Here is a 24,399-nt window from a genome sequence, read left to right on the forward strand (position 1 = left end):
GCCGGCTACCTGAAAGCGACTTCTGTTGGGTTCGAACTCAGGTCGTGAGCAGAGCTTGGGCTGCAGTACTGCAGCTTAGTACTCTGTGCCACGGGGCTCTATCCTATAGGAATGCATAAAAACACGAGTTTATAAATTGCAACAAATTTTGTCGAAGGCTTTCACGGTCAGAGTTCATTGGTTCTTGTAGGTTATCCGGGCTGTGTGACCGTGGTCTTGGTATTTTCTTTCCTGACATTTCGCCAGCAGCTGTGGCAGGCATCTTCAGAGGAGTAACACATTAACAGATCACTTCAGGATACAATGGTTCCATATTAACATACCACACCCTCATTAGAACATTATCTTGATAATTACAGGACAATGATTAGCACATTACCTTTGACACTTTTTGCAGGACAATGATTCAGCTCAAACCCACCCCTTTCTGACTATATATTACTCTTCCTACACACTTGACACTGAGAGACACTGTCCTTCAGTGTTACTCCTCTGAAGATGCCGGCCACAGCTGCTGGCGAAACGTCAGGAAAGAAAATACCAAGACCCCGGTCACACAACCCGGATAACCGACAAGAACCAATGCAACAAATTTGTCCATTCTGTGGTCTGAGCATGATCACCACCTTCTGTTGATTTTCACGGAAAAGGGAAAAGGGAGAAGAAAGCGGCTTTTCTTTTCCAAGCCCTTATAGTTTCTCATAACTAATCCAGTTTCTCCTAATTGCTCTGGGCTGGACTGGACATTTGAAAGTTGTGCTCCATTCTTTATTTACTGTAAATGCTCTATTTATCAAGACCTGCATATTATTTGAACATTTTAATTAACTTTGGATCAACTAACCTTGGATCAGTAGGACATTCTGCTTATCACATGTTTCCTAGTCTTAACAAAAAAAAAATTGAGGAAGACTTGGGAAGCTCCCTTTAAAAGAAGCTGCATGTAGCTGCCCAAGGATACACTGCATGGGGAAGAAAAAATGAACAAGAACAAATTCTATGATTCTAAAGTGGTCTCAGTCCCATGAACAGGCCAGAAGCCTGACTGGTAAGGGTCAAGTGCTGATAGTCCAGGAATTTCTGGAGCTACTCAGCTACCACTCTCTCCACCACCTTACCCAGAAACAGAAGATTCAAGACTGGGCGGTAGTTGGCCAGGTCAGATGTATCTGCTGATAGATTTTTCAGGAGGGGTCTTACCACTGGCCTCCTTAAGTGACCTGGGGGGCAAATCTCCTTTGTGAGAGAAAGATTGATAATATCTCTCAGGGGGATCATATCGAATCTTTCACCAGCCGGGTCAGACATGGATCCAGAGAGCAAACAATAGCCTTCACTACAGATAGGATCCTGTCAACATCAGACGGTGTGAGCCAGATTAATGGGTCTAAAGTAGGGCCAGAGGATGGGTTGCGGTTCGGGCCGTTAAGTGCCTACACTCTTAGAAAGGACCCCTTCCTGAGAAGGGATATGTTATCTTATTCAGCGAGACACCACTAGACGGGAATCAACGGTTCCTAGAAACTTGTTATCGTTCCTAGAACATCTCTTGAACACATCAATAAATTTATAATAATGGACAAGAGTAGAAGTATATAAAAAACACATTTATTTACATTATATAATATATGCTTTTTAGTTGCGAAGCCATAAAATATCATATAAGGATAGACATCATTAGTCTTAAACATGTTTATGTAGCAAGTAATCATTCACATTCTCTATGCCTCCATAAAGGAGTATCTTAGTCAGAATATACTCATGAAGTATCCTTAGTGCAATGCACTTTCATTCAGAATATAAGGTTACAGAAATCCTGTCAAAATATGGTTAATTCTTTGGAGAAAGATTTGGTTAGAAGCATCCTAACTTAAATCATTCAAAACATCATAACATTTCTGTATAGAAGACACACTATACCTTGCTGTGTCATCTGGAGTCCTCTAAGAATCTAAGCTCTATGAGAACATATGAAGTTATCCCAGAGTGTCTGTATTTGCTAAGTCTTGAATCCTTTAAAGACTTCTATTAATATTCTTAACTGATCATCATTAAGATCAGGCATTGTGTATGTACATGCTATGCATGCGCTTTCTAGTTTTAGACAGCAATGCTGAATATATAAATACTATGTGTTAGCTTAAAGCTGTTTACAGTCTCTTTGACTGTGCCAATCTGTGTATGCACTGTATAATGCAGGGATGGGGAACCTCAGGCCCGGGGGCCGGATCCGGCCCGTGAGACCATTTTCCCTGGCCCTTGAGCCGATTCCGGGAGCTCCAGGGCCTCCCCTGCCACTCAAGCTCTCCCTATTTAGGCTCTCCCCTCGGCACTTCGGGCATTGCTGGCAGGCAGGCACTTGTGTAAACTTGATGCTGATTGGGTAATTGTTGGGCCGTTTCTCCCAACTCTCCCCAGTTCCTGCTCCTGGAGAGAGACACAACTTCCACCCAAAACGTGCGCCTGGCCGGAAGCCCCCCTCCCCTTTCTCTCACCGGCTGTTTCCAGGTGAGTGGGTGGCATGCCATGCCCTCTCTTCGCTCTCCAGCTTGAAACTGCTTGGGCTCCTGGAGCTTGTGTCACCATCTCCCCCTCGCTCTCCCCCGGGCCGAGGCCAACAAGAAAAGCGGGCTGTCCAGCCATTCCGGCCCCGAACCTTCCTCCCCCCCAGCTTGCCTATGACCCGTGCGGTGGGGCGATCCCCCGCAGCTTGAAGCTGCTTGAGCACCCGGAGCTCATTCCACCATCTGCCCCTCGCCTGGCTACCGTTGGCTTCTCCCTCCCCTCGCTCACCCCTGTAGATGTGTGTGTGGAAATGGGGCATTCCCCCGATCGTCGGGCCACTAGCATGGCCCAGTGAGTGCATGTGTGAAAGTATGGAAGGGGGAGGGGAGCCGAAAAGCTTCCCCCAATCGCGTGTGTGTGTGTGTGGAGCGCGGGGGGGGGGAGCCGAGAAGGTTTCCCCGCCGGGCTGCTAGTGCGGCCCGGTTAGTGCGTATATGAAAGTGGGGAGGGGGGAAGCTGAGAGAAGGCTTCCCCAATCGTGTGTGTGTGTGTGTTTGAAAGTGGGGAAAGGGTGGGAAGCGTGTGTGAGTGCTTGTGTGAAAGTGGAGAGGGGGGAGAAGCTGGGAAGGCTTCCCCCAATGGCGTGTTTGTGTGTGAAAGTGGGGAGGGGGGAAGCATGTGTGAGTGCCTGTGTGAAAGTGGGGAGGGGAGAGAAGCCAGGAAGGCTTTTCCCAATCACGTGTGTTCATGTGTGTGTGTGGGAAGCCTCCCTCCCTTTCCTTCCTTCCCTCTCTCCCTCCTCTGCATAGCCTCTCCTAGGGTTCATAGAATCATAGAGTTGGAAGGGATCACCAGGGTCATCTAGTCCAACTCCCTGCACAATGTAGGAAATTCACAACTACCTCCCCCCACATCCCCAGTGACCCCAACCCTCCCCCTGCCATGCAGGATCCCACAATCAAAGCACTCCCGACAGATGGCCATCCAGCCTCTGCTTAAAGACCTCCAAAGAAGGGGACTCCACCACCCTCCAGGTGGTGGCTGGAGACCTGGCAACCCTAGCCTTCCTTCCTTCCCTCCTCTGCATAGCCTCTACTAGAGTTGCCAACCTCCAGGTAGTGGCTGGAGACCTAGCAACCCTTAGCCTCCCCCACCCCCGACCCGCCAGGAGAACTACACCTGGTATGGCCCCTGAATGATGTTATAAATGGGCAAATGGCTCTTGGCAGGAAAAAGGTTCCCCACCCCTGGTATAATGTATCAGCATTATGCATATCTCACAGAGTACAGAGAGTCTCCTTTCCCTTCAGGAACATCTCTGGTCTCTTGCTCTGAGGAGGTTCAGAAGTCCCTCTGTTAAGTAGAGAATTCACAGTGGGTAGCCGTGTTAGTCTGTTTGCAGTAGTCAAAAAGGGCAACAGTCCAGTAGCACCTTAAAGACTAACAAAATATTTTCTGGTAGGGTATGAGTTTTCGTGAGCCACAGTGAGCTGTGGCTCACGAAAGTTCATACCCTACCAGAAAATATTTTGTTAGTCTTTAAGGTGCTACTGGACTCTTGCCCTTTTTGACTACTGTTAAGTAGAGGACGTTCTGACACAATCTCAGAGGTCTAGCTATTAGCCCTGTGTTCAGGATGCTCTTTAGCATTGGTAAGCCAAATAGGTTTAGTTTGTAAGAATCCATAAATCCAATGGACTCTCAGTGTTCCAATATATGGAAAGATCACTGCACTTAGGTTCCCATTCAAAGGATAGGAATTCTAAGGGTCTCTATCCTCTTCTAGGAATAGAGCAGTCTCACAAGAAGACTGTAAGTAAGATATGTTGAAATATCCAGATCTTGATACTTCAAGATACCTCAGAGAACTACTGTCCATGCAAGGATCAGTTTCAATGTTTTACATCTCAAGCCTTTTGAGATGGAGACATGTTACTCCAGACAGCTGCAGTCTGCCAGTAATAACACTCTGAAATACTGGCAGTACTGTAGCTATATTTATACTGTTTCTAGACCCATTAAGAGTGAAGAAAGCTCCTTTATACCCTCCTTCTTATCCTTCCAGAGGGGTGCCTTTATTTCCACCTATCAGATGTCAGGAGCAGTGCAGAACTGGCTTGGTAAGCAGCTGCTCATGTCTTCTGATGTCTTATGTCCAAATATGGACTTCCTTTCCTTCCACTCCTCTTTGCTTAAAGTATAAACACTCATTTCTGAGTTACATGATCATGTTATATACATTATTTGTATACCATCCTCTTTGTTAGGACAATACGCATTAAATGAGACTACTTAGAAATCTGTAGCACAACGTTTAACTATATAACTCATAAAACACAATTATAGCTGACATTGTCACTTGCAAAGTGACATTGTTTACATTTGTCAGCTGCATAGCCTTGAACGAGATTACAGAAAGCAAGGAAGCATATTACTCTTATCTTTGAGAGAACTTTAATGCCTTTAAGCTATAATAAGCACAGTTTCAGCTATTAATGCACTCTTAGTACATTAAGATATCTTAAGTCCTTGAAAAGGACAAGTGTTCTGCCTTTGAGATTCTGACATCTGGTAGCTGAATCAGAAAGGTGATTTTTGTCAGAAAGGTGCTCTGGTCTGCCCCTTCAAGGACAAAGCCAGAGTAACTTTAGTAGTTAGCTTGTGATAGAGCTGACCTTGAGAGCATTCTGTCAGCCTGTCAGCATGACACAGACTTTCATTATACATTACACAAACCTCTGTAGTGGCTCAGTGATGTGTTTAAGCTCTATATGGAATTAATTCTGCACATGTTCACAGAATACCATGATTATGTCAGAGCCCGGCACAGATGACCATGGAGTCTCCGGTTCCTTTACTGTTTCAACACTGGCTGAGAGATCACAGCAGAGAGATGACACTTTGTCCACAAAAAAGCTCAAGGCTGAATCACCAATATATGGGGACTGCCTCGAAAGGGAAGTCCGTGTCTGAGCTACCCTTAACAATTGTGCCAAGTGAGAGCTAGCACATGCAACTGAAAAATGAAAGTATGCCTTTTTCACATCCTTCACTGCCATCTCATAGATTTTCATAAACATTCTATAAGATGTTATTAAGTCCTTGTCGCGAGTACGTTGCCAAGCTCGTTCTAGCTGTTTAAGCTCCAGCTTTTTTCTCCTTATCTCATCTGTGTACCAGGGAGCTGGGTTTAGGTTTGGGATGAAGAGGGCATCCTGGAGCAATTTGATCGATGGCCTCCATGAGCCATTGATTCCAATAATTAATTAGGCCATCTAACGAGTAGCTGGGTGGTTTCGAATCCTGCAGAGCATTCTGAAAACTAATTGAACCCATAAGTCTCCGTGGGCGAGCATAAATAAGCTGACCACCCTTGTGAGGCAGGGCTGGGAGTCCTACTCGAGCCTTTAGGATAAAATGATCTGACCATGGCACCACTTCTGTCTGGATCGGACCCAGATCTACACCTGCCCCCCAAATTAAATCCAGCGTGTGGCCTGCTAGATGTGTAGGGCCTGATACCACCTTGGAGAGCCCCAAGGTCACCATGGAGGCCAAGAAGTCTGAGGCTGGTTGAGAGGAAGTCTTCACTTGGACATTGAAGTCCTCAAGGACTAAAAGTCATGGGAACATCAATACCCAGTCAGACACAACCTCTACCAGTCTCGGCAGGGTATCTACTGGATTCCTGGATAGTCCAATCGAACAGAGAGTTGGCCTGTGTGGAAAGGTAAAGACAGAAACACCCCCCCCTTTTTTTGGGGTTGAGATTTATATTCTTCTATAAGATCTTCTTTTATTACTTCACTGATCTCACACTTTCCTATATGTTCTCACAACTGTAATTTAATCTATCTGCTGTCTGGTAAAGATCAGGCTGTTACTCTTTCCATAATTTATTATTTAACGGCCACTTTGAAGATAAGCCAAAAGTTATAATCAAGTTGCACCTAAATGCTCATTTGTATACAGGCACCCATTTTGCACTGGATCCGGGTATCTGCTAGTGTGCTAGGCTTCTGGTACATAACAGAAAAGCCACTCTCTTCAGCACCCAACACAAGGCCAACACATTCAAGGCTGGATATCTCCAGTGCTGGGATTGGCCTGAAGAAGAAAGAATCCCGAATGAGACACTCCACCCCCTCCTCTCTGGCTCTTTGTCCGTGACTGACAGAGGACAGAGTATCTAATAATTTACTAACTGTAACAGTAGGAATGTTATTTATATTATTAGATGCCCGTGTGGTTTTTTATACATGGGTAAGACAAAACGCCAAATTAAACCCAGGATCGGTGAGCATCGATCACGTGTGCGGAACAAAAATTTAGAGGCACCGCTCACTGCGCACTATTTACAAGCTAAACCTGCAGACCATGAAATGCAGTTTTTCGTGGTCTGGCAGTATCGGGGTAAACCATATCAACACCAAAACATTGACAAAATGCTGCACCAACAGGAATGTAGATTTTATTTATTTATTTATTTATTTAATACAGGGATACAGCATCAAATGTAGCAAGGACTGCATCTGGGGGAATCCTGACACCCTCTATCTTTCGTATAAGATTGTATCACACTTTATTCAACATAAACATAGAGACACCGACTTGAGGTTTTTTGCCTTGTGGCAATATCAAAAAAAGCGGTTTGCCAAAGAAAATGTGGACAAAATTCTAAACCAACAAGAGGCCCGCTTTATTATCATGATGAATACGGTAATCCCAAGTGGCTTAAACGCCAGCTGTAACTACTCAGCCTTTCTGTAACGCCGCCCCTGTGCTAATTATTTTCCCATATAGCTTGAGAGTTTTTTCATTATAGTTATCCAGCATAATGAGTTTGAAACATTGATTGTACAGCATATGCTAGGATCTATGTAAGACACGATTAAGAAGTCGGTGAGTAATATATATTTCTTTATTGTTATTTGTGGCTTATATATTGAAGTTTCAGCTTAAAATTAATTTGCAATAACGCCTTTAATAATTTCTTTAATAATAGAATATTAGACTATTTACATTGAAGAGTGCACAGAGTGCTGATCTTCTATAGTACTGCAACGTGGATAACGGAAATCTGGAAAAGAAAATAAAGATACTCAGATGAGCAGAAGAATTATTTTCCTATTATTTGGAACTTTTATATATACACCAACGGGAGAAAATTGATTTTGAAACAGGACACTTTTCTGGATCCCTGTCTTGCTTTTGTTTATTCCGTTACCAAAAAGGACGAATTGTATGATTTTGTGAGGTAACAAATATTGTGTCTCTTTTGCTGCAACTAAAAAAGAGAATGAAGTGTACATATTTGTGAAGCGTTACGTTTTATATTGTATATCAATCGAATTTATTTTCCAATTGGTGTTATTGTTTTGTGCTGCGTTTAGCCATCGTGACTGCATAGGGTTGATTAACTGCCAGGTAGTCGCAGGAGATCTGCAGGCGACAGAGACCAGATCACCTGGGGGAAAAGGGCCGCTTTGGCCATTGGGCTCTATGGCATCGAAGCCCGCCCCCTCCCCCAACCCCGCCCCCCAAATCTCCCGCCGGTGGCAAACAGAGGGACCTGGCGACCCTCATCCCTGGCGGCGTCTCCAGCTGAAGGGAGCGGGCAAGTGAGGCGATGGGAAAGGCCCCTTCCTGCCGGAGGCCCTGCAGAGCCGCTGCCCGTCTGAGGAGGCCAGGCGGACCGAGGGGGGCGGACCGAGGGGGGCGGGGGGGGCAGCTCCACGTGTTGATCCCTGTGGCGGCCTTCAGCGCCCAGAGGCCGCGCGGCGGAGCGGTTGAGAGCGGGGGGGGGGGGGCTCTGAGCTGGAGGAGCGGGCGGGTTCGGCTTCCGCGCTCCTCCTCCACCACAGGCCGCCTGCGGGGTGACCCTGGGCCAGTCACAGTTCTCTCGGAACTCTCTCGGCCCCACCCGGCTCACAGAGGGAGGGGGGGGCGGCGGCCAGCCACTTCGAGGCTCCTGAAAGGCAGAGAAAAGCGAGTTATACAAACCAGCCCCCCCTCCTCCCCCTCCTCGCGTTGTGTTTCCCGCAGAGCTCCCCACAGCAGCCCCTCCTGGTGCCCCCCTCCGCCGGCCCCCCCCGATGCGTTCCGGCAGGGCTCCCTCGCCCTGTCCCTCAGGCCCCGGCGCGGCGGGCTCCCCCCGGCCCGGCAACACCGCCGCACCTCCAGCAGCTGCGCAGGGCCTGCGGGGAGCGGGGGAGGGAGGGGGAGGGGGGCTTTCTCATCCCCACCGGGCCTGCTGGGGGGGGGGCAGCGGCCTTCCGGTCTTCCGTGCCGGATCTCCCCCCCTCCCCCCCCGCAGGGTGTCGTGGTCCGGAGCGGCGGGCTCTGGCCTGCAGAACCGGGTCCGAACCCCCCCCACACCCCCCCACACACACCCCCCCCCCCCACGCGAGCGCCGGCGGCTGCTCTGCTGTTGCGCCTGCCTTTTCCTGGGAAGGCCATCTGGTTTTTAATGGCCTTTTAATATGATTTATTCCTATTATTGTCATTAATCTGCTGAGATGCTATTGTATTTGTCTTGTTTTCTTGTCTTTCCATAGGAAGGATGCGAGCCGCCCTGAGCCCGGCCTTGTGGCTGGGGAGGGAGGGCACAAAACAAAATGGATCAACAAACAAACCTGCCCCTTCATGGTACTTCTGCCCTTTTGTCTTTTCCGCCGGGGCTGAATGACTTAATTCCGCTTCTCTCTTGATCTTCCAGATCTCTACTTGGTATTCGCAACGTCCCCCGTTTCTGGGCGATTCCTTGATGGCGCAAACTCCGCTCAGAGGTCCCCGCCTTGGGTCACGGTTTGGGAAACTTGTTCTCTGCGTCCCACTCCACCCTGTGGCGCCCGCCGGCGACGGGCCCCCCGCCTCCCCACCCACTGAGGGGGACCCACACAGCCGCCTGTGATTTCGGGGGACCAGGTTTTAAATAGGAAAAGGTCCCCTCCAGGAGCAGGCTTCCTAGGGTAGCAAGCGTAAAGGCTTTCGGTTTTGCGGCTCTGAGCAAAGTTTTTGGGTGAGCGAGCAGAACTTGGAAATTACTGGATTTAAAAAAAAAAGATATTAGATATTAAAAAGTATAAACAGAGCAGAAAAAAAGAAAAACAATAGAAGCCAAAAAACCATCACATCAAAGAAAAAAAAATAAAAGACATATGATTTAATAAACAATGATATAACAAACATATGAGAGCAATGATTATGAGCAGTAGTGATATAATAATTTGCATTACATGGTGGTTATCATAACTTAACATAAATCATAAGACAGCTTATACAATACTTGATAAGAATAGATTAAAAAGCTTGCAATGGTGATTACTGTTATTAATTTCTAAAAATATTTCCCAAATAATAAAAATTGCATTTTCATATTATTTTAATCTATTCATAATGTTTAAATGTTTCCCCCTTTTAACATCTTTTTAATACAGTATATAAAGAGGATTTTAAATAATCCATATATCTCATTTCAACAATCTCCTTTTCTGCTCATCATTTTTAATAATAATATTAGTATGCTTTCTATTTATCTTGAAATTCTTTTATTGGTCTTTTATTCACATAGTTTGTTTATTTTGCCATTACTGCATATTCTAGTTTGCTTTCCCAGTCCTCTTTGCACAGACACTCTTCTGCTTTCCATTTTGCTACCGATGTAACTCTGGCCACCGTTATATATCTGAACCATCTTTTTTCATGTCCACCACATATGATAGAGTACCGTCCACCTCTTTACATTTCCAGCATTTCCCTTTATAGTTCTTATCCATCTTCTCGATATCCTTTGGAGTAATATACCACCGATAAAACATCTTATACCAATTTTTTCTTAATGTTTGGCTTGGCTGTAAATGTTATGTCTTAGTTTCCCATTGTTGAAGATACTTCTTCCTCAAAGTTCTGCATCCATCTAACCATACAAGTTTTGACTTGTTCTGTTTGTCAAACTGAAGAAATTACTTGTAAATTTGTCCTAATGTCCTTTGTGCTGTGTTATCACCTTTTCAAGTTCAGCCAGCTCCCTTATTATTCCTCTTGCCATGTGAATGTCCTTTTTTAATGTTGAAACTAGTTGAAAATATAGTATCCACTGTACTTCCCCCCCCTTCATCCTTCATCTTTTGTCAAGTTGATTTCTTGAGAATTTATCATGTCACCATATGTTATAAAATCATTATTTTTTCCTCACATTCTTATCATAGTATGCCTCTATAGGGGACATTAATGGGGATGTTCTTCTTTGGGTAGATTACCAGATTCTGAGTAGTCCATCTCTAATTACGTGGCTTCTATTTTGCATCATATTTTTTGATGGATTTTTTTAGTCTGTAGGTAATTATGTAAACCTTCTTCCAAATCTGCCATTTCTAATTTTACTACTCTTTGATCTGGGTTTTTAATCCAGTCTGCAATCCAAACCAGGCCAGCTGAATGATAATATAGTTTAATGTTAGGTACTGCTAGTCCTCCTCTCTTTTTCTCATCTTGTAAAAAATTAAATCTGATTCTTGGTTTTTTGTCATTCCATATGAACTTGTTCCATGTTTCTGCCATTCCTTCAAGGTTTTTTCTTGTATATAGATTGATAACATCTGAAACAGAAAATTTAGTTTTGCCAACACAATTCATTTTTATTGTAGAAATTCTTCTTATAAACAAAACAAAATTCTTCCTAGCCATGAAATTTTTAGTTTAGACCATCTTGGCAGGTTCTCTTGTATCTTCACCCACATTGTTTTGTAAATGTCTTTAAATAGTGTGTTGTTTTGTCCAGTCAAGTGTATTCCCAAATATTTAACTGGATTTGATGTTACTCTACATCCTGTAGTCCTTCTGATATCTTCCTCTTCCTGCTTCGTTAAAGATTTTAAAATTTTCATCTTTTTCCTAATGATTTTATAGCCTGAAAAAGATCCAAATTTTTCAATTTGTTCTATTATGTATTGCATCAGCACAGCCACTAGGGTGGATCCTCTCTCTCTCACACACACAGGATTCCACCCACACCCGCCTGCCCTTTCTCCAGAGTCACACTAAATTGTACCAGGTCTGGTCATCCCCGGAGACAGGCCTAACAATCGGGCACTCTCTTCTCTCCCAGAGATGGTGCTAAACTACCTGGCCAGGCAGTGCTCCCCTTCCTCCTGTGCTCTTTTTCCTGAGCCAGGCCTGAGGTGTCACTGCTCTCTTCCCGAGGCAGACCTGAACTTCCCCTTCTCCCATGTTCCCTCCAACATTCCCTCTCCCTTCAAAGGAGACTGGATGCTGGAGCAGCACTCCCACGGGCTCATCTGAGTGGATGCTTTCCCCTTCAGGGGCGGGACAGCCTCCTGCCCGTCACACACATACTTGGGAAGAATTAGTACATGCTTGAGAGAGCATTGATTCTTATGAAGCAGATCCTCTTTGTTTCGTTGGGCAATTTAAACACACGCATATGACCCATGGATGAAATGTGTGTAGTCTCTTGGGCATAGGTCAAACAGGTTAATATACAGATAAAGTCAACCTGTCAAGTCAACAGCTTTTTAAACTGGTTTTATAAGTTGAACTTAAATATTTATGAGACAAGAGGGCAGTTTACTTAGGTTTGAAGCAAGGGGAGCCATGCACTCTGTCATATTTCTCATCTCTGTGGACGACTGACCAGACATTAACTTCAGAGACCAGATGGAAAACTATTCGATCTGTAATCCAGTTATTGAAGACACGGGAGTACACTATGCAACACAGCAGATGTTATAACCTTGATTTGTTAGCTTTCTCATCAAATGTTTTCTTAGCATTTTTCTCTGTACACTGTTAAGATGATAGTATTGTAACTGAACATCCTGTACTGTTCTGGAACTGTAAAGGAATAGTCAAACTACTTTGAAACACTGATGATCCTGAACACTTTCTGTTAGCATTAACTGGAGCATAGAGAGCACTTTCATTAAAACGATGGGGGGAAATTTACGATATAGCTCGCACAATGCACACTGGGACTACAATGTTGCACAAACTGGTAATTAGTGCAAAAGCTTCACAAGTAGTTATTCAAGCCAATGGAATCATAAACACCAAATTTATTTTATTTTGGAATTTAAGCCATTACAGAAGAGCTCTGATTGTGATCTATAGCCTACATGATCCCAGTGCCAAATGCCCGACAAAACAAGATGAAACTTAACGTGTTGCAATCAAGTTTCGATCCTTAGCTTTTTCAAGTGTGTACATATTGAAAACAGGTACAGAACAGCAGGCACCAGAAACAGCTGTATGGAATTAAGTGGGATGAATGCTAGGTGTACACGGTGCATTAACAGGACAGAAAGAAGACTGCTCTGAAGTCTTTCAATGGTATAAATATTGAAGTACTATGAAAATGACACTACGGTGAAGAATTGTAAGTAAAGCGCACTTCAAGGATATGTTCAAAAATTATTTCACCAAATCTTAGAATACCATGGCTTCCATCCTGCCTAGAATACCTATGGGCTGAGGTGGCAATTTCTGTCTGTTCTTCCAACAGCAGCTTAAACCCCCCCTCAATGGTGCTCCTTGGGGGACAGAGGGACATCCAGGAATAGCTGGGGGGAGGAATCAGAGAACCTGTGGGAGGGGGGAAAGCAGCAAAAATGCCCCCCTTGCACTCATGACATTTCTAGGCAAGACCCAAGCCCATAACCATGTGTCATTTTGAGCAGAATATTCTACATGTCTCAAATGACACTAAATATTTTGATAAGGTAGAAAACACGTTATATCCGAGGGGAAAAACTCTAGAAACAAAATCATGTGTTGTGTTGTAACTTTTTACTTCATTCCAAAACAAAATTTCACCTGTCCTACTTTAGAAAGTACACAAAATATGTATATAAAAAGGAAACCAAACCCGTGAGAAAGTGGCTATACAGTTCTTATTAAATGTGAAAATTTGTAATGCACAACGCATCTGCGGGACACAGTTCCAAGCCATAATCCCGTGTTGCATTACTGATAATACAGTGGCGCCTTATCTATAACCAGGGCACACTTACAAGGCACAAACTCAATGCTGACACTGCAGTGTTGTAAGTTACATTCAGACACTCTTCTAAGTTGCGTAACTTCTTAGCAAAGGCGCTTGGAAATCAGCCCTGCGCTGCTGTGACAGGGTGTTCCGACCCACTTCCAAAACAGTACAGTCAGGAATTTATAAAACAGCCTTGCGTAAGAGCAACTTCCCTTGGTAAATCAGAAGTACTGGCGAGGCCCTTCGGTACCTGGTCCCAAAGTTCCTTTGAAGTAAGTGTAGGATTCCCTTCCCTTCTACTAGTGCCTGGCTACAACTTTGCCATAGGTTCTTATGTTTGGTTTACACTCCTATAGAGAGCAAAGCTAGGTGAAAACCAGAGAGAAAGAGGAAGAACTTTCATCTGTAGTATTTTCATGTTAAGTATCTTCCCTGGTAGACTGCACAGTGTCAGGTGTCTATTCATGAGTTATTAAAGACAATGCTTGCAGCTGCTTAAGGCAATCGCCAACCACAACACAGCAAGGGGGGGAAAAACCCTGAAACTCCAGGTCAGTGTCTGACACAAGAACTGGCCATTATTAAGTTTCTTTCTTGACTCCCCACACCATCTCTCTTTTTTTTACTTTTATTGTAAATTATCCTCTTTAGCTACAAGTATATACTATCACCAAATTCTGTTGCATGATAAAAAAAATCAATTTTCCAGGCAAACCTACGTAAACTGAAAACATTTGGCAATCAAACAGATCTTATGTCACCTTTCCAAGTCATGTTCTTTTACACCTGCAGACGTTTATAAATATTTATAACTATAGGGCTAGTACATTACCTAAAGCCTAAAGCCATGAAAACTCAATTAAACCAGGAAGGGCTGCCAGTTTTTTAAATATATTCATAACATGTTTACCTTCTTTGCCATAAGATCCTAGTATCATGCTTTCAGAAGACAACATTTAAGAGATAGTTCTGGAAAGTGATATACAAAAAGCTCAAGGGTCCTTGCAAACAGCTCTTCATTTCCATGTAGAAAGAAAAGAAGTGATTCATTTATTGGCAATAGAGAAGCAAGAAATCTGAAGGAAGAAAATTTAGGGTAAAAACGGTCTTTGGATTAGCCTTCCTGTCCAAAGTCTTCTGTGAACTTCTTTAGTTTTTCCAGGTCTTGTTCATTCACTGTGGGTTTTGTGTTGGCCAATGATCTCAGCATATCAGCCTGTTATACAGAGAAAGAAAACATATGCAGCTCTTTAGCAATTCTTTAAGAACACACATGGACAGGAACCTGTTAGAGAAGATACAATGCTCCACAATTTCAGATGATCTATACAATGGAAGGAGGGAGAGATCAGAAAGGAGAGCCACATGAATGTGAAAAAGGAAACAGTCTAAACAATTCTGCACATATTTTACCAAGTGTATGGAGAGTATGTAAGCGTGTATAAGGATGTAAGTTTAAGACTGGGTTGGATGCAATGGCTCCCCTTCCAGAAATCTTCTGGAGAACTTTCTCTAGCAGAACATTCCCTTCCAGTAAGTGAGGAACTTTCTGATGCTAATCCATTTAAAATGTCACTTGGGAGCCATGAAGCTCAGGTGTTCTCATTCCACTATGAACTTGCTTAAGTACTTAAGGCATCACAAGAGAAATTATGGGGCTGTTCATGTTAGTTCATTTCCTCCCTGCTCTGCTCTCTTCAAACTAAAACAGAGTTTCTGCTGTTATCTGAATACAGGGTTTCCACTAATCCTGTACATCGAAATGTCTAGAGAGAAATATCCAACGTTAGTGGAGATTCAAACTACCATGGGACAGCCCAGCCCAGGCAGAAAGCTCAACCCACAGTGACTAAAGGGGGAGGGGGGAGGAGTACAAAATCCCCAGGCCTGTTCCCAATCTCACTATAGGGATGGGGTAGAACAACATCTGGATACCTTCACTGCCAGCTTTTTTTAAAATTAGTTTGTCCATGACAAAATGTCCAGCAAATGAGAAAAGGGAAAGGTGCAAGAACCGGAGAGCGGTCTCGCAAATGCCAGCATGGTGTAGTGGTTAAGAGCAGTGGTTTGGAGTGGTGGAGTCTGATCTGGAGAACCGGGTTTGATTCCCCACTCCTCCTCATGAGCGGCAGAGGCTAATCTGGTGAACCGGGTTGGTTTCCCCACTCCTACACACGAAGCCAGCTGGGTGACCTTGGGCAAGTCATGTTCTCTCAGCCTCACCTACTTCACAGGGTGTCTGTTGTGGGGAGGGGAAGGGAAAGGTGATTGTGAGCCGGTATGATTTGGCCTTAAGTGGTAGAGAAAGTTGGCATATAAAAACCAACTCTTCTCTTCTTTTCAGTTCAGCAAGATGAGCACGAAGGTTTCAGAAACCAAGTGGGAGTACAAGTGACAGACTTCATGGACGTGCAAGCCTAGTTTCAAGACAGTGACCTGAATTAAATAAGCGTTGAAACTATTTAACTTTCATGAAAGTAATCCTGACCAGTGAAGCAAGTATCGGGAGCAATTAAAAAAGAGTCCCGGGCACCTCCACAGTCACTAATCTGTTTGGTTTCTACAGCTTTATCTCAGAGCTAAAGACACCTTGCTGTTTACACATTGTTTGGAGCCTTTGTATGCAGAAGTCTGGAAACTCAGGAGATCACCTTCCAGGCCAAGCTAGCAGGGAAGCGGGGTGGGGGCAGAAACACAAACTGCAGCGGTGCCAGCATGCGTCTCAAGCACTCCGTTACCCTCGCCCCTCAGCAGCCGAAGCAGTGGTACTGTTTTCAAGCCCGGGTTCATATGAAAGCAGGGTGGGTTTGATTTAAAATCAACAGTCAGGAAGACTGGTTCTCTAAGTAAAAGTTCATGCTTATTATGTTATAACATTAATACACAAATTTGCAGAGGAAAAGCAGGTTTGAGATCTGGTATTTATTTCTCACCACCATATATTACTTATTTTAAAACATTTATGCTGCTAACAAGAATGGAGACTCAAATCCAGTTTGAGAAGTGCAAAACTAAGCATCTCTATGGTCTCTTCGAGAGTAAGCACTGAGTCCCACTGGGAATATAACCTATAAGATTGGGTCTCTAATCCATGAACTACTGGAACTCATTTGCGAAGTTTTCCTTAACCATGCATTCATAATATTTATTTAAAATATTATGAATATATTGTTTTCTATTCCCAAATCAGTGATGGCATCTAATGTTAGAAAAACAAGTGGTGAAATTCCAGTATGAAACTCCTCCCCTTTATTTGGAGTCTCACCCCTTTGAATCTGGACCTGCTCAGCACTGCTTTCTGGACAACTAGCCAGCCAGGCCTTGCAAAAGCAACTAACTCTTAACTTTGGAAACCGGCAGAGGAAGAACCAGTCATAGGGGTGTGTGCTAGGCACAGGGGCAGCCTATCCAGAGTCTACCCCTCCTCCCCCAGCCAAGGTTTCCTGTGGGGGTTAAGGGGAACTGTACATTTTGTTTAGTCCAAAGGGTGTCTGTTGTGGGGAGGGGAAAGGAAGGTGGTTGTAAGCCGGTTTGATTCTTCCTTAAGTCGGCATATAAAAACCAACTCTTCTTCTAAAGTAACTAAGCTTTCAAATAAAAAGAGAGTAGAGTTAGGGGCACGACAAAGATCAAAACGCTTCCCATGTCAGTAAAGCCAGTTGCTGGTTTCACAAGCTCCAAGCTATATTTGCAATCCCAGCTCTGTGTCAGGCAGCAGAGGAACATAATTCATGCCACAACATTTAATGCTTCTTAATAACAACAACAGGCAGGCTGTGATTATTAACCATGGCAGGAATGACCCGAGGTGGTTACTGTACTATTTCCTGCTCTTCTCTAAAACCAGGGCACCAAGTTTTGTCATCTTACTGCTATGGAGCCAATTACAATCAACTTGCATATTGTTGTAGCTAAGAGCACCAGCTAACATTTGGAAACTTGATGTATGTCACTCTCCAAATACACAAATAGATGCTTTTTTTCTTTGAACAATGCTGCATGAGTTCAGCAAGTGTTTTTTGTGGGGAAAGTTTGTTTAAATGCTGGTCCCGTTTGCCTTCATAGTTCATACTGAGTATGGTGGGCTTTACCCCAAGCAAGCAAGGTTAGGACGGCAGTCTCAGACCGTGATCTCAGTCCTGAGAATCCAAGAGAATTTCACTTACATATTTCAAACAGCAGTCACCTATGCAGTGTTGCAAACCACTACAGAATGAAGGTTGCTTTCCAAAGGCAGTTCATGACACGGCACAGGGGAATGTTGACCCCCGCCCCCCCCCCCCACTGATGAGCCACTCCCCTGAAGATGCCCGACATAGTGCTTTGTGACTCAATCCAGAGACAAAGGTATTGTTCATATACAGTTTTTTGTAAAAAACAAAACAAAACAAAAACCAGGTAGATACTCTGGACAAAATTGTGGAAGGGCTACAATGAAGTGATAGTGAAAACAGCATCTAAACTGGCTGGGAATTCCTTCTGTTCAGAGGCTTCCTTGGAGCAGAAGGAGGGAAAAGGACGTTCAACATATGTGCAATAATTTTATAAGTTCATAAATTATTATTGTAATTGTTTTCTGCAACGGAGAGAGCATTATGATTTTTCTCTTCATTCTGATGCTCTTACCTTCCTCAGTCCAGGGACGGCATTTATTTGCCACTTTTTCATTGTCACCCAACTTTAGAAGATTTATGAGAAGAACAGATGGGCAGGGGCAAGGCCTTTGGTAGCTGTGGTTAAACATCAAAGGAAAGGGGCCGAAGTTCCACGCTCAGTGTGACAAAGCCCCCCCCTTTTTTCCTCCTACTGAGGGGGACGCACACAGCCTTCTAATATTTTTGGGATCTAAGTTTGTTTTGATCTATAAACCTTCCCCACAGTTTTCAGGTGTTCTACAGGTAGCAATTGTACAGGCTTTGGGTTCGCTGCTGTGTGGTAAATTTTGTGATGCACAAGGAGATTACGGCGATCACTGACGCTGGATTAATATATGTATGTATGTATGTATGTATGTATGTTTATTTATAGGTTGGTTTTAAAGGAACAAACCAGCAGCACAGATTTCCAGGAAGACAAAGGAGAAACCTGGCCGAGGCACAAAAATTTAAACTGGTTATGGCTTCAGAGAGTAGTTGGACTTTTCTATAATGCTTTCAGGCACAAACTGGCTTTTGCTGACTAGCTACCGGGCTGGATCTTCTCTCGTACTCAGGATTCCACCCACACCAGCCTGCCCTTTCCCTAGAGTCAGACTGCATGGTACCAGGTCTGCTCATTCCTGGAGACAGGCCTAACAATCGGGCACTCTCTTCTCTCCCAGATAGAGCTAAACTGCTCCGCCACACTTCTGGGCAGAACTACCTTCCCTCTGTCTGCTCTTTTCCCTGAGCCAGACCTGAGCTGTCCCTGCTCTCTCCCTGAGGCAGAGCTCAGCCCCCTCTTCTCCTGCGTTCCCTCCAGCATCTCATCCCGCTTCTCAAAGGTGACTGGATGCTGGAGCAGCACTCCCAATGGGCTCATCTGCATGGCTGCTTCTCCCTTCAGGGCCAGGACATGCAGTTCACTCTGTCTGCTCTTTCCCTGAGCCAGACCTGAGCTGTCCCTGCTCTCTCCCTGAGGCAGAGTTCAGCCCCCTCTTCTCCTGCAGTCCCTCCTTCACTTTATCCCGCTTTTCAAAAGAGACTGGATGGTGGAGCTGCACTCCCACGGGGGGCTCATCTGCGTGGCTGCTTCTCCCTTCAGGGCCAGGACAGCCTCCTGTCTGTCACATGCAGTTCTTAAGTTATACTCAATATTGAGAGAAGAACAGAACACTCTGCATGTAATGTATTTGAAAGGTAGCAAGGTGGTAACTCTTTCCTTTTACTGCCACCTTTCTGGGGAATAACCAAATCCTAATTGTTCGTTACTATAACTAGCAGTATTATGTGTTGGCACAACAGCCATCAGGTTTGATACCCATCGTTTACATGTGTTGGTATGGCAAAGCTTGGGGTACTTCTGCATTCAAGAACATTTACATTTACTGCATAAACGTTTCTATGGACTCACCAATCAACCAATAATAATAAATTTGACATGGGGCAGCTTGAGCAACAGATTTGGCAATCTACTTGTGGGGCAGGAACTGTTCTGAACCACGGTGAGTGGAAACCCGGTAAACAACCAAAGGCCCATCAGCATCAGGTAAACCATCAGACCACCATCACTTGCATTTTTTGAACTCACAAATGTTATTTCTGAATCTCAGAATTCTGGTACAGGCTTCATCAGCAAGTGGGAAAGAGACTTATGTGCTCCAAAATAGTAATACCAATAGGGGAGAGCCGTTTGAGTGTGGCAAATTGATGTTGTATAACAGAAGGGATCTGGCTGTCCTAGGTAACCTGGAAGGGTAACATGTGATCCAGCCAGATTTACCTGCAGTTTAATAATACTGGAAATTAAGGCACCATTAATTAGCAACCTAAAAAACTTAATTGACAGTTTCAGAGCAAAACAAAGACTGACCATGGAAACAACTGGCTCCAGTAGTTTGTCCCCTGGCACATCCATCCACGTCATTTCAATGGCACTGGGATCTCCTGGAGAACAAGGGGTGAACAGATCTACTAACACGTTCGGATCAGACAACGATGGGCCTTTCACCTTGGAAAGAAACGAGATTTAAGTCCACAACAACAGACTTTATTTGTAGTCACAGACCATCAAATATCCCAAATAAATTTAATTAAATATATACATAAATAGTTATGAACTGATAATACAAAAGATAAAGATGTAGTGGAGATTAAGAACTCAAATAAAGGGATAAAATCCTCCAAAGTATACATAAAACAGTAGAGATTCTAATCATAGATTGGTTATTCTAATGCCTTAAGTGCATTTTGTCTTATTTTAGTTGCTAGCCAGGCAAATCTAGCCATACTAACAGATACATTTGGTATTGTGTCTGACAAAAGGAGCTCTAGACGATGTTTTCTAAGAGGTCTGGGACAATCCACTAACAAGGGAATCAGAGGGCCCGATCGTATGTGATCATACAACGTGCACTCAAATAGGACGTGTTCAGTGGTTTCTAATGTGTCCTGGTTGCATTAGATTTGAGTCGCAAGACTGAAAACATTTAGAAATTCACACAAGCAAGAAGTTCAGTTTATCTCAACAAGAAATATCAGAGAGTAAACTAATAAACCAGCATTGTGTACACGGGCCTGGATGTGGGTGCTATGCAACCTTAAAGGTGGCACCTTCTGTTGGCGAAAGAAGACTGGTTCTGCTGGAAGGCGGCTCGGCCACCCGAAGGAGACGTCCACACGGCCAGTTTCTAGAACACGGGAAGTCAACTGGGCCACAGGAGCTACGTGGCACAGTCGAGAGCCAGCACGGTAGAGTGGACCGAGTGTTGAACTAGCATCTTGGAGACCCGGGTATGAATCCCTGCTCTACCACGGAAGCATCCCGGGTGACCTTGGGCCAGTCACATACTCTCGGCCTAACTGTAAGGTCTGAGTCCACCTGTCAAATCCCAAACAACAGACCAGACAGACAGAGTCGTCTAAGAAGCAGTTTATTTGGGAAGCATAAGGTGTGTAGCAGCAACTTACAGGAAAAGGTACGAGAACTCAAGTGGGGGGAAAGCGGGCAGGTTGACACATATACATCAGAAAGGCACCGTTGGATACCAGACTGAGCCTGGTTCCCATGATAGATTACACTTATTGTGCCGGGGCGCAGGCTGTCATAACAAACCTCTGAGCTACTCGACCTTGACTCCAGCTGCGCTCTCAGCCTGGAGCTCACACTAACCTGTCTCTTAGGGTTGGTATGGGGATAAACGGGAGAATGCTGTAAGCCCCTTTCCAACCCCATTGGGGAGAAAAGCGGAGTGTAAATGACATTTTGCGGTGAAATAGGTCTTAAGAGAACCCCCTGGGCCCTTCTTGTGCTGCAGCCAAACGCAACACCTGCTGCCTGGTCTAAAGCTCAGACGACTACAGGCACAGCCACAAGGTAAAAACTAAATGCCATTATTTTATTTGCTTCATTTAAGCCCACCTTTCACCAGAATGAGGACCCAACGTGGCTTACGTGCGTCTCCTCTCCCCCATTTAATCCTCACAACAACTCTGTGAGGTAGGTTAAGCTGAAAATATGTAACAGGCCCAAAGTCACCCAACAAGCTTGCAGGGCATCTGTGGAGATTCAAACCTGGGTCTCCCAGACCTTGGCCTTACACCCATACGTGAGAATTTCCCTCAGCCACTGAAAACTTGACTGCAGCGAAAGAGCCTTGGGTACTTACCGTGAAGGCTTCTTCTGCTCAGAGGGACAAAGGGCATCTTCATGATGGGTGCTTCCGTTTCCTCTTAACTCGGGAGGCAGGAATAAATATTTAAATTTCCTAGCCTCCTGGGGTAAATGACCCCTATTGCCATTCGAAAACTTTCCAAGCCTTATATCGTTAACGAGAACATTGAAAGAAACAAGGTATGTACAACTGTGGAGGAATTCACTCCCTGGAAGGCTGCTAAGACAGCAAGAATAGACTAACTTATGAAGAACCTGCAACTTTAAATCAACAACTATCCATAGAAGACGTCAGGGTGGGCAAGATGCCCTTTGTCCCTCTGAGCCGAAGCAGCCTTCACGGTAAGTACCCAAGGCTCTTTCTCTCTCAGAGGGTCCAAAGGGCATCTTCATGATGGGACATACAAGAGCAGTCCTGCCCATGGGAGGGTTAGACGTCTTGGATTATGCTTTGCAGTACCCTTCTGCCGAAGGCGGCGTCTGCTGACGAGTAAAGGTCTAACTTCTAATGTCTAACGAAGGTGGATACTGAAGACCAAGTGGTGGCCTTGCAAATCTCCTCTATTGGAGCCTGTCTGTCAAAGGCCATAGAAGTGGCTGCGCTTCTAACAGAGTGGGCAGTAATGCCCCCTGGAATAGGAAGTTTACTTTCTAGATAGGCGGTTCTGATACAAAGTGAGATGTTGCGACTAATGGATGCCCTAAACATGGGCTTGCCCTTGTTAGGAGATGAAATGTTTATGAATAGTGCGTTTGAAAGACGTATGGATTGAGTACGAGAAATGTAAGTGTGTAATGCTCTTCGTAAATCTAAAGTGTGCCAAGCCCTTTCTTTGGGAGTTTTGGGATTGGGACAGAAAGACGGCAAAACAATGTCCTGTTCCCTGTGGAACTTTGAATTGCATTTTGGGGTAAAGGATCTATTGTGTCTGAGGACTACTTTGTCTTTGTGGAATGTAATGAGCCCGGGTCTGATTGAAAGCGCTCCTATTTCTGATACTCTGCGAGCAGAAGTGACCGCCGTTAGGAATAAGGTTTTCATTCTCAACCATTTGAGACCTACTTGTGTGAGTGGCTCAAATGGAGGTTTGGTGAGGGCAGATAACACGGTGTGAAGGCTCCAGGTGGGAAACCTGTGTCTGACCGGAGGAGAAATAAGGTTCAGACCTCTAAGGAAGGATTTTATGTGAGGGTGTTTTGTTAATCTATAACCCGCTACCCTAGGAACTAAGGTAGCTATGGAGGCCAGTTGTCTGCGAAGGATAGAAGTGGACAGGCCCATCTTATGTCCCTCTTACAACAAGGATAGGATACCTGCAGTTCTAGGTTTGAGAGGATTGATTGCCTTGCATCTACACCATCTGGTGAAAGCCTTCCAAGAAGCATTGTAAATTCTTTGGGTAGAAGGCCTGCACGCTGCCTGAATGGTGTGAATGATGTCTGCATTACAACCTAAGTCTGATAGTCTTTGTTGTTCAATTTCCATACTGTCATTTTGTACCATTCTGGATTGGGATGACATATTGGGCCTTGAATCAGTAAGTCCTGCCTCTCTGGTAGTCTCCAATAATGGTTGTTCGACATCTGCACTAGGGATGAGAACCATGGTCGTCTGGGCCAAAAAGTACGTGTGCTTTTAGGAGACGTACCCTTCTCAGGACTCTATGTATGAGAGGGAGGGGAGGGAATGCATATAGCTGTTCGCTGGGCCACAGGGATATCAGTGCATCTGTCTGCTCTGCTCCCTGTTGTTTGTACCTGGTGAAGAACCTGTTCTATTGGTTGTTGTTGTTCGTGGCAAACAGGTCCACCTGTGGCGTACTGAATTTCTGAGTGATGGTGTGAAAGACTTCTGGATGAAGTGACCATTCTGCCTCGCTGAGCGTCTCCCTGCTGAGCCAATCGGCTTGGATGTTGACAGAGCCCTGTATGTGTTCGGGTGAGAGGGAGGCCAGGTTGCTCTCGGCCCATGTCAGTATGTTCAGTGCTTCCCTGTGTAGGGCTGAGGACCTCGATCCCCCTGCTTGTTTAAGTATGCCTTTGTGGCTACATTGTCCGCCTTGATTAGAACGTCCTTTCGCTGGATTTGAGGATGGAAGGCCTGAAGGGCTCTGAAGATCGCCCTGATTTCGAGAATGTTTATGTGCAGTTTTTGCTCCTGAAGATTCCAAGTGCCCTGTGCCGGGAGATCCTGTAATGTTGCCCCCCAACCTGTAGGCCCAGCGTCTGTGCGTATCTGTATTGGAATGGGGCGGATGAACAGAAGGCCCTTGGCTAGGTTTCTTGGAACAGATCACCATTTTAAACTCTTTTTTGCTTCTTTGGAAATTCTCTTTTTTGCTGGAAGTCTCCCTGGTAAGGTCTGAGAAGCCATTGTAGGGGCCTTGCATGCAAGCGTGCCCACTGAATGGTCGGGATACATGCTACCATGTGTCCCTGCAGCTTTGCTAGGGACATGAGCTTGGAGGATCGGGAAGGGTATGCTTTTTTGGCTGGGGAAGTGATTAGATTTATCTTTTCTTGTGTGAGGTAGAGTTTGTTGTGTTTTGTGTCTATGTCTACTCCAAGGTGTCTTTGGG

General features: G+C 44.7%; 1 protein-coding gene across 1 annotated transcript in view; it reads right to left on the reverse strand.

The window, feature by feature from the left end:
- Positions 1-14,380: 14,380 nt before the first annotated feature.
- Positions 14,381-24,399, reverse strand: part of VPS4B (vacuolar protein sorting 4 homolog B) — a 41,730-nt gene continuing 31,711 nt past the window's right edge. Inside the window, exons 10-11 of the mRNA XM_056854993.1 lie at positions 20,021-20,158; positions 14,381-14,726 (exon numbers count right to left, since the gene is read on the reverse strand). Of these exons, the coding sequence (XP_056710971.1) occupies positions 14,625-14,726; positions 20,021-20,158 (240 nt within the window). The 3' untranslated portion in view covers positions 14,381-14,624. The remainder of the gene's footprint in view (positions 14,727-20,020; positions 20,159-24,399) is intronic.

Source organism: Euleptes europaea, chromosome 8 (genome assembly GCF_029931775.1).
Source record: "Euleptes europaea isolate rEulEur1 chromosome 8, rEulEur1.hap1, whole genome shotgun sequence".
Taxonomy (NCBI): domain Eukaryota; kingdom Metazoa; phylum Chordata; class Lepidosauria; order Squamata; family Sphaerodactylidae; genus Euleptes; species Euleptes europaea.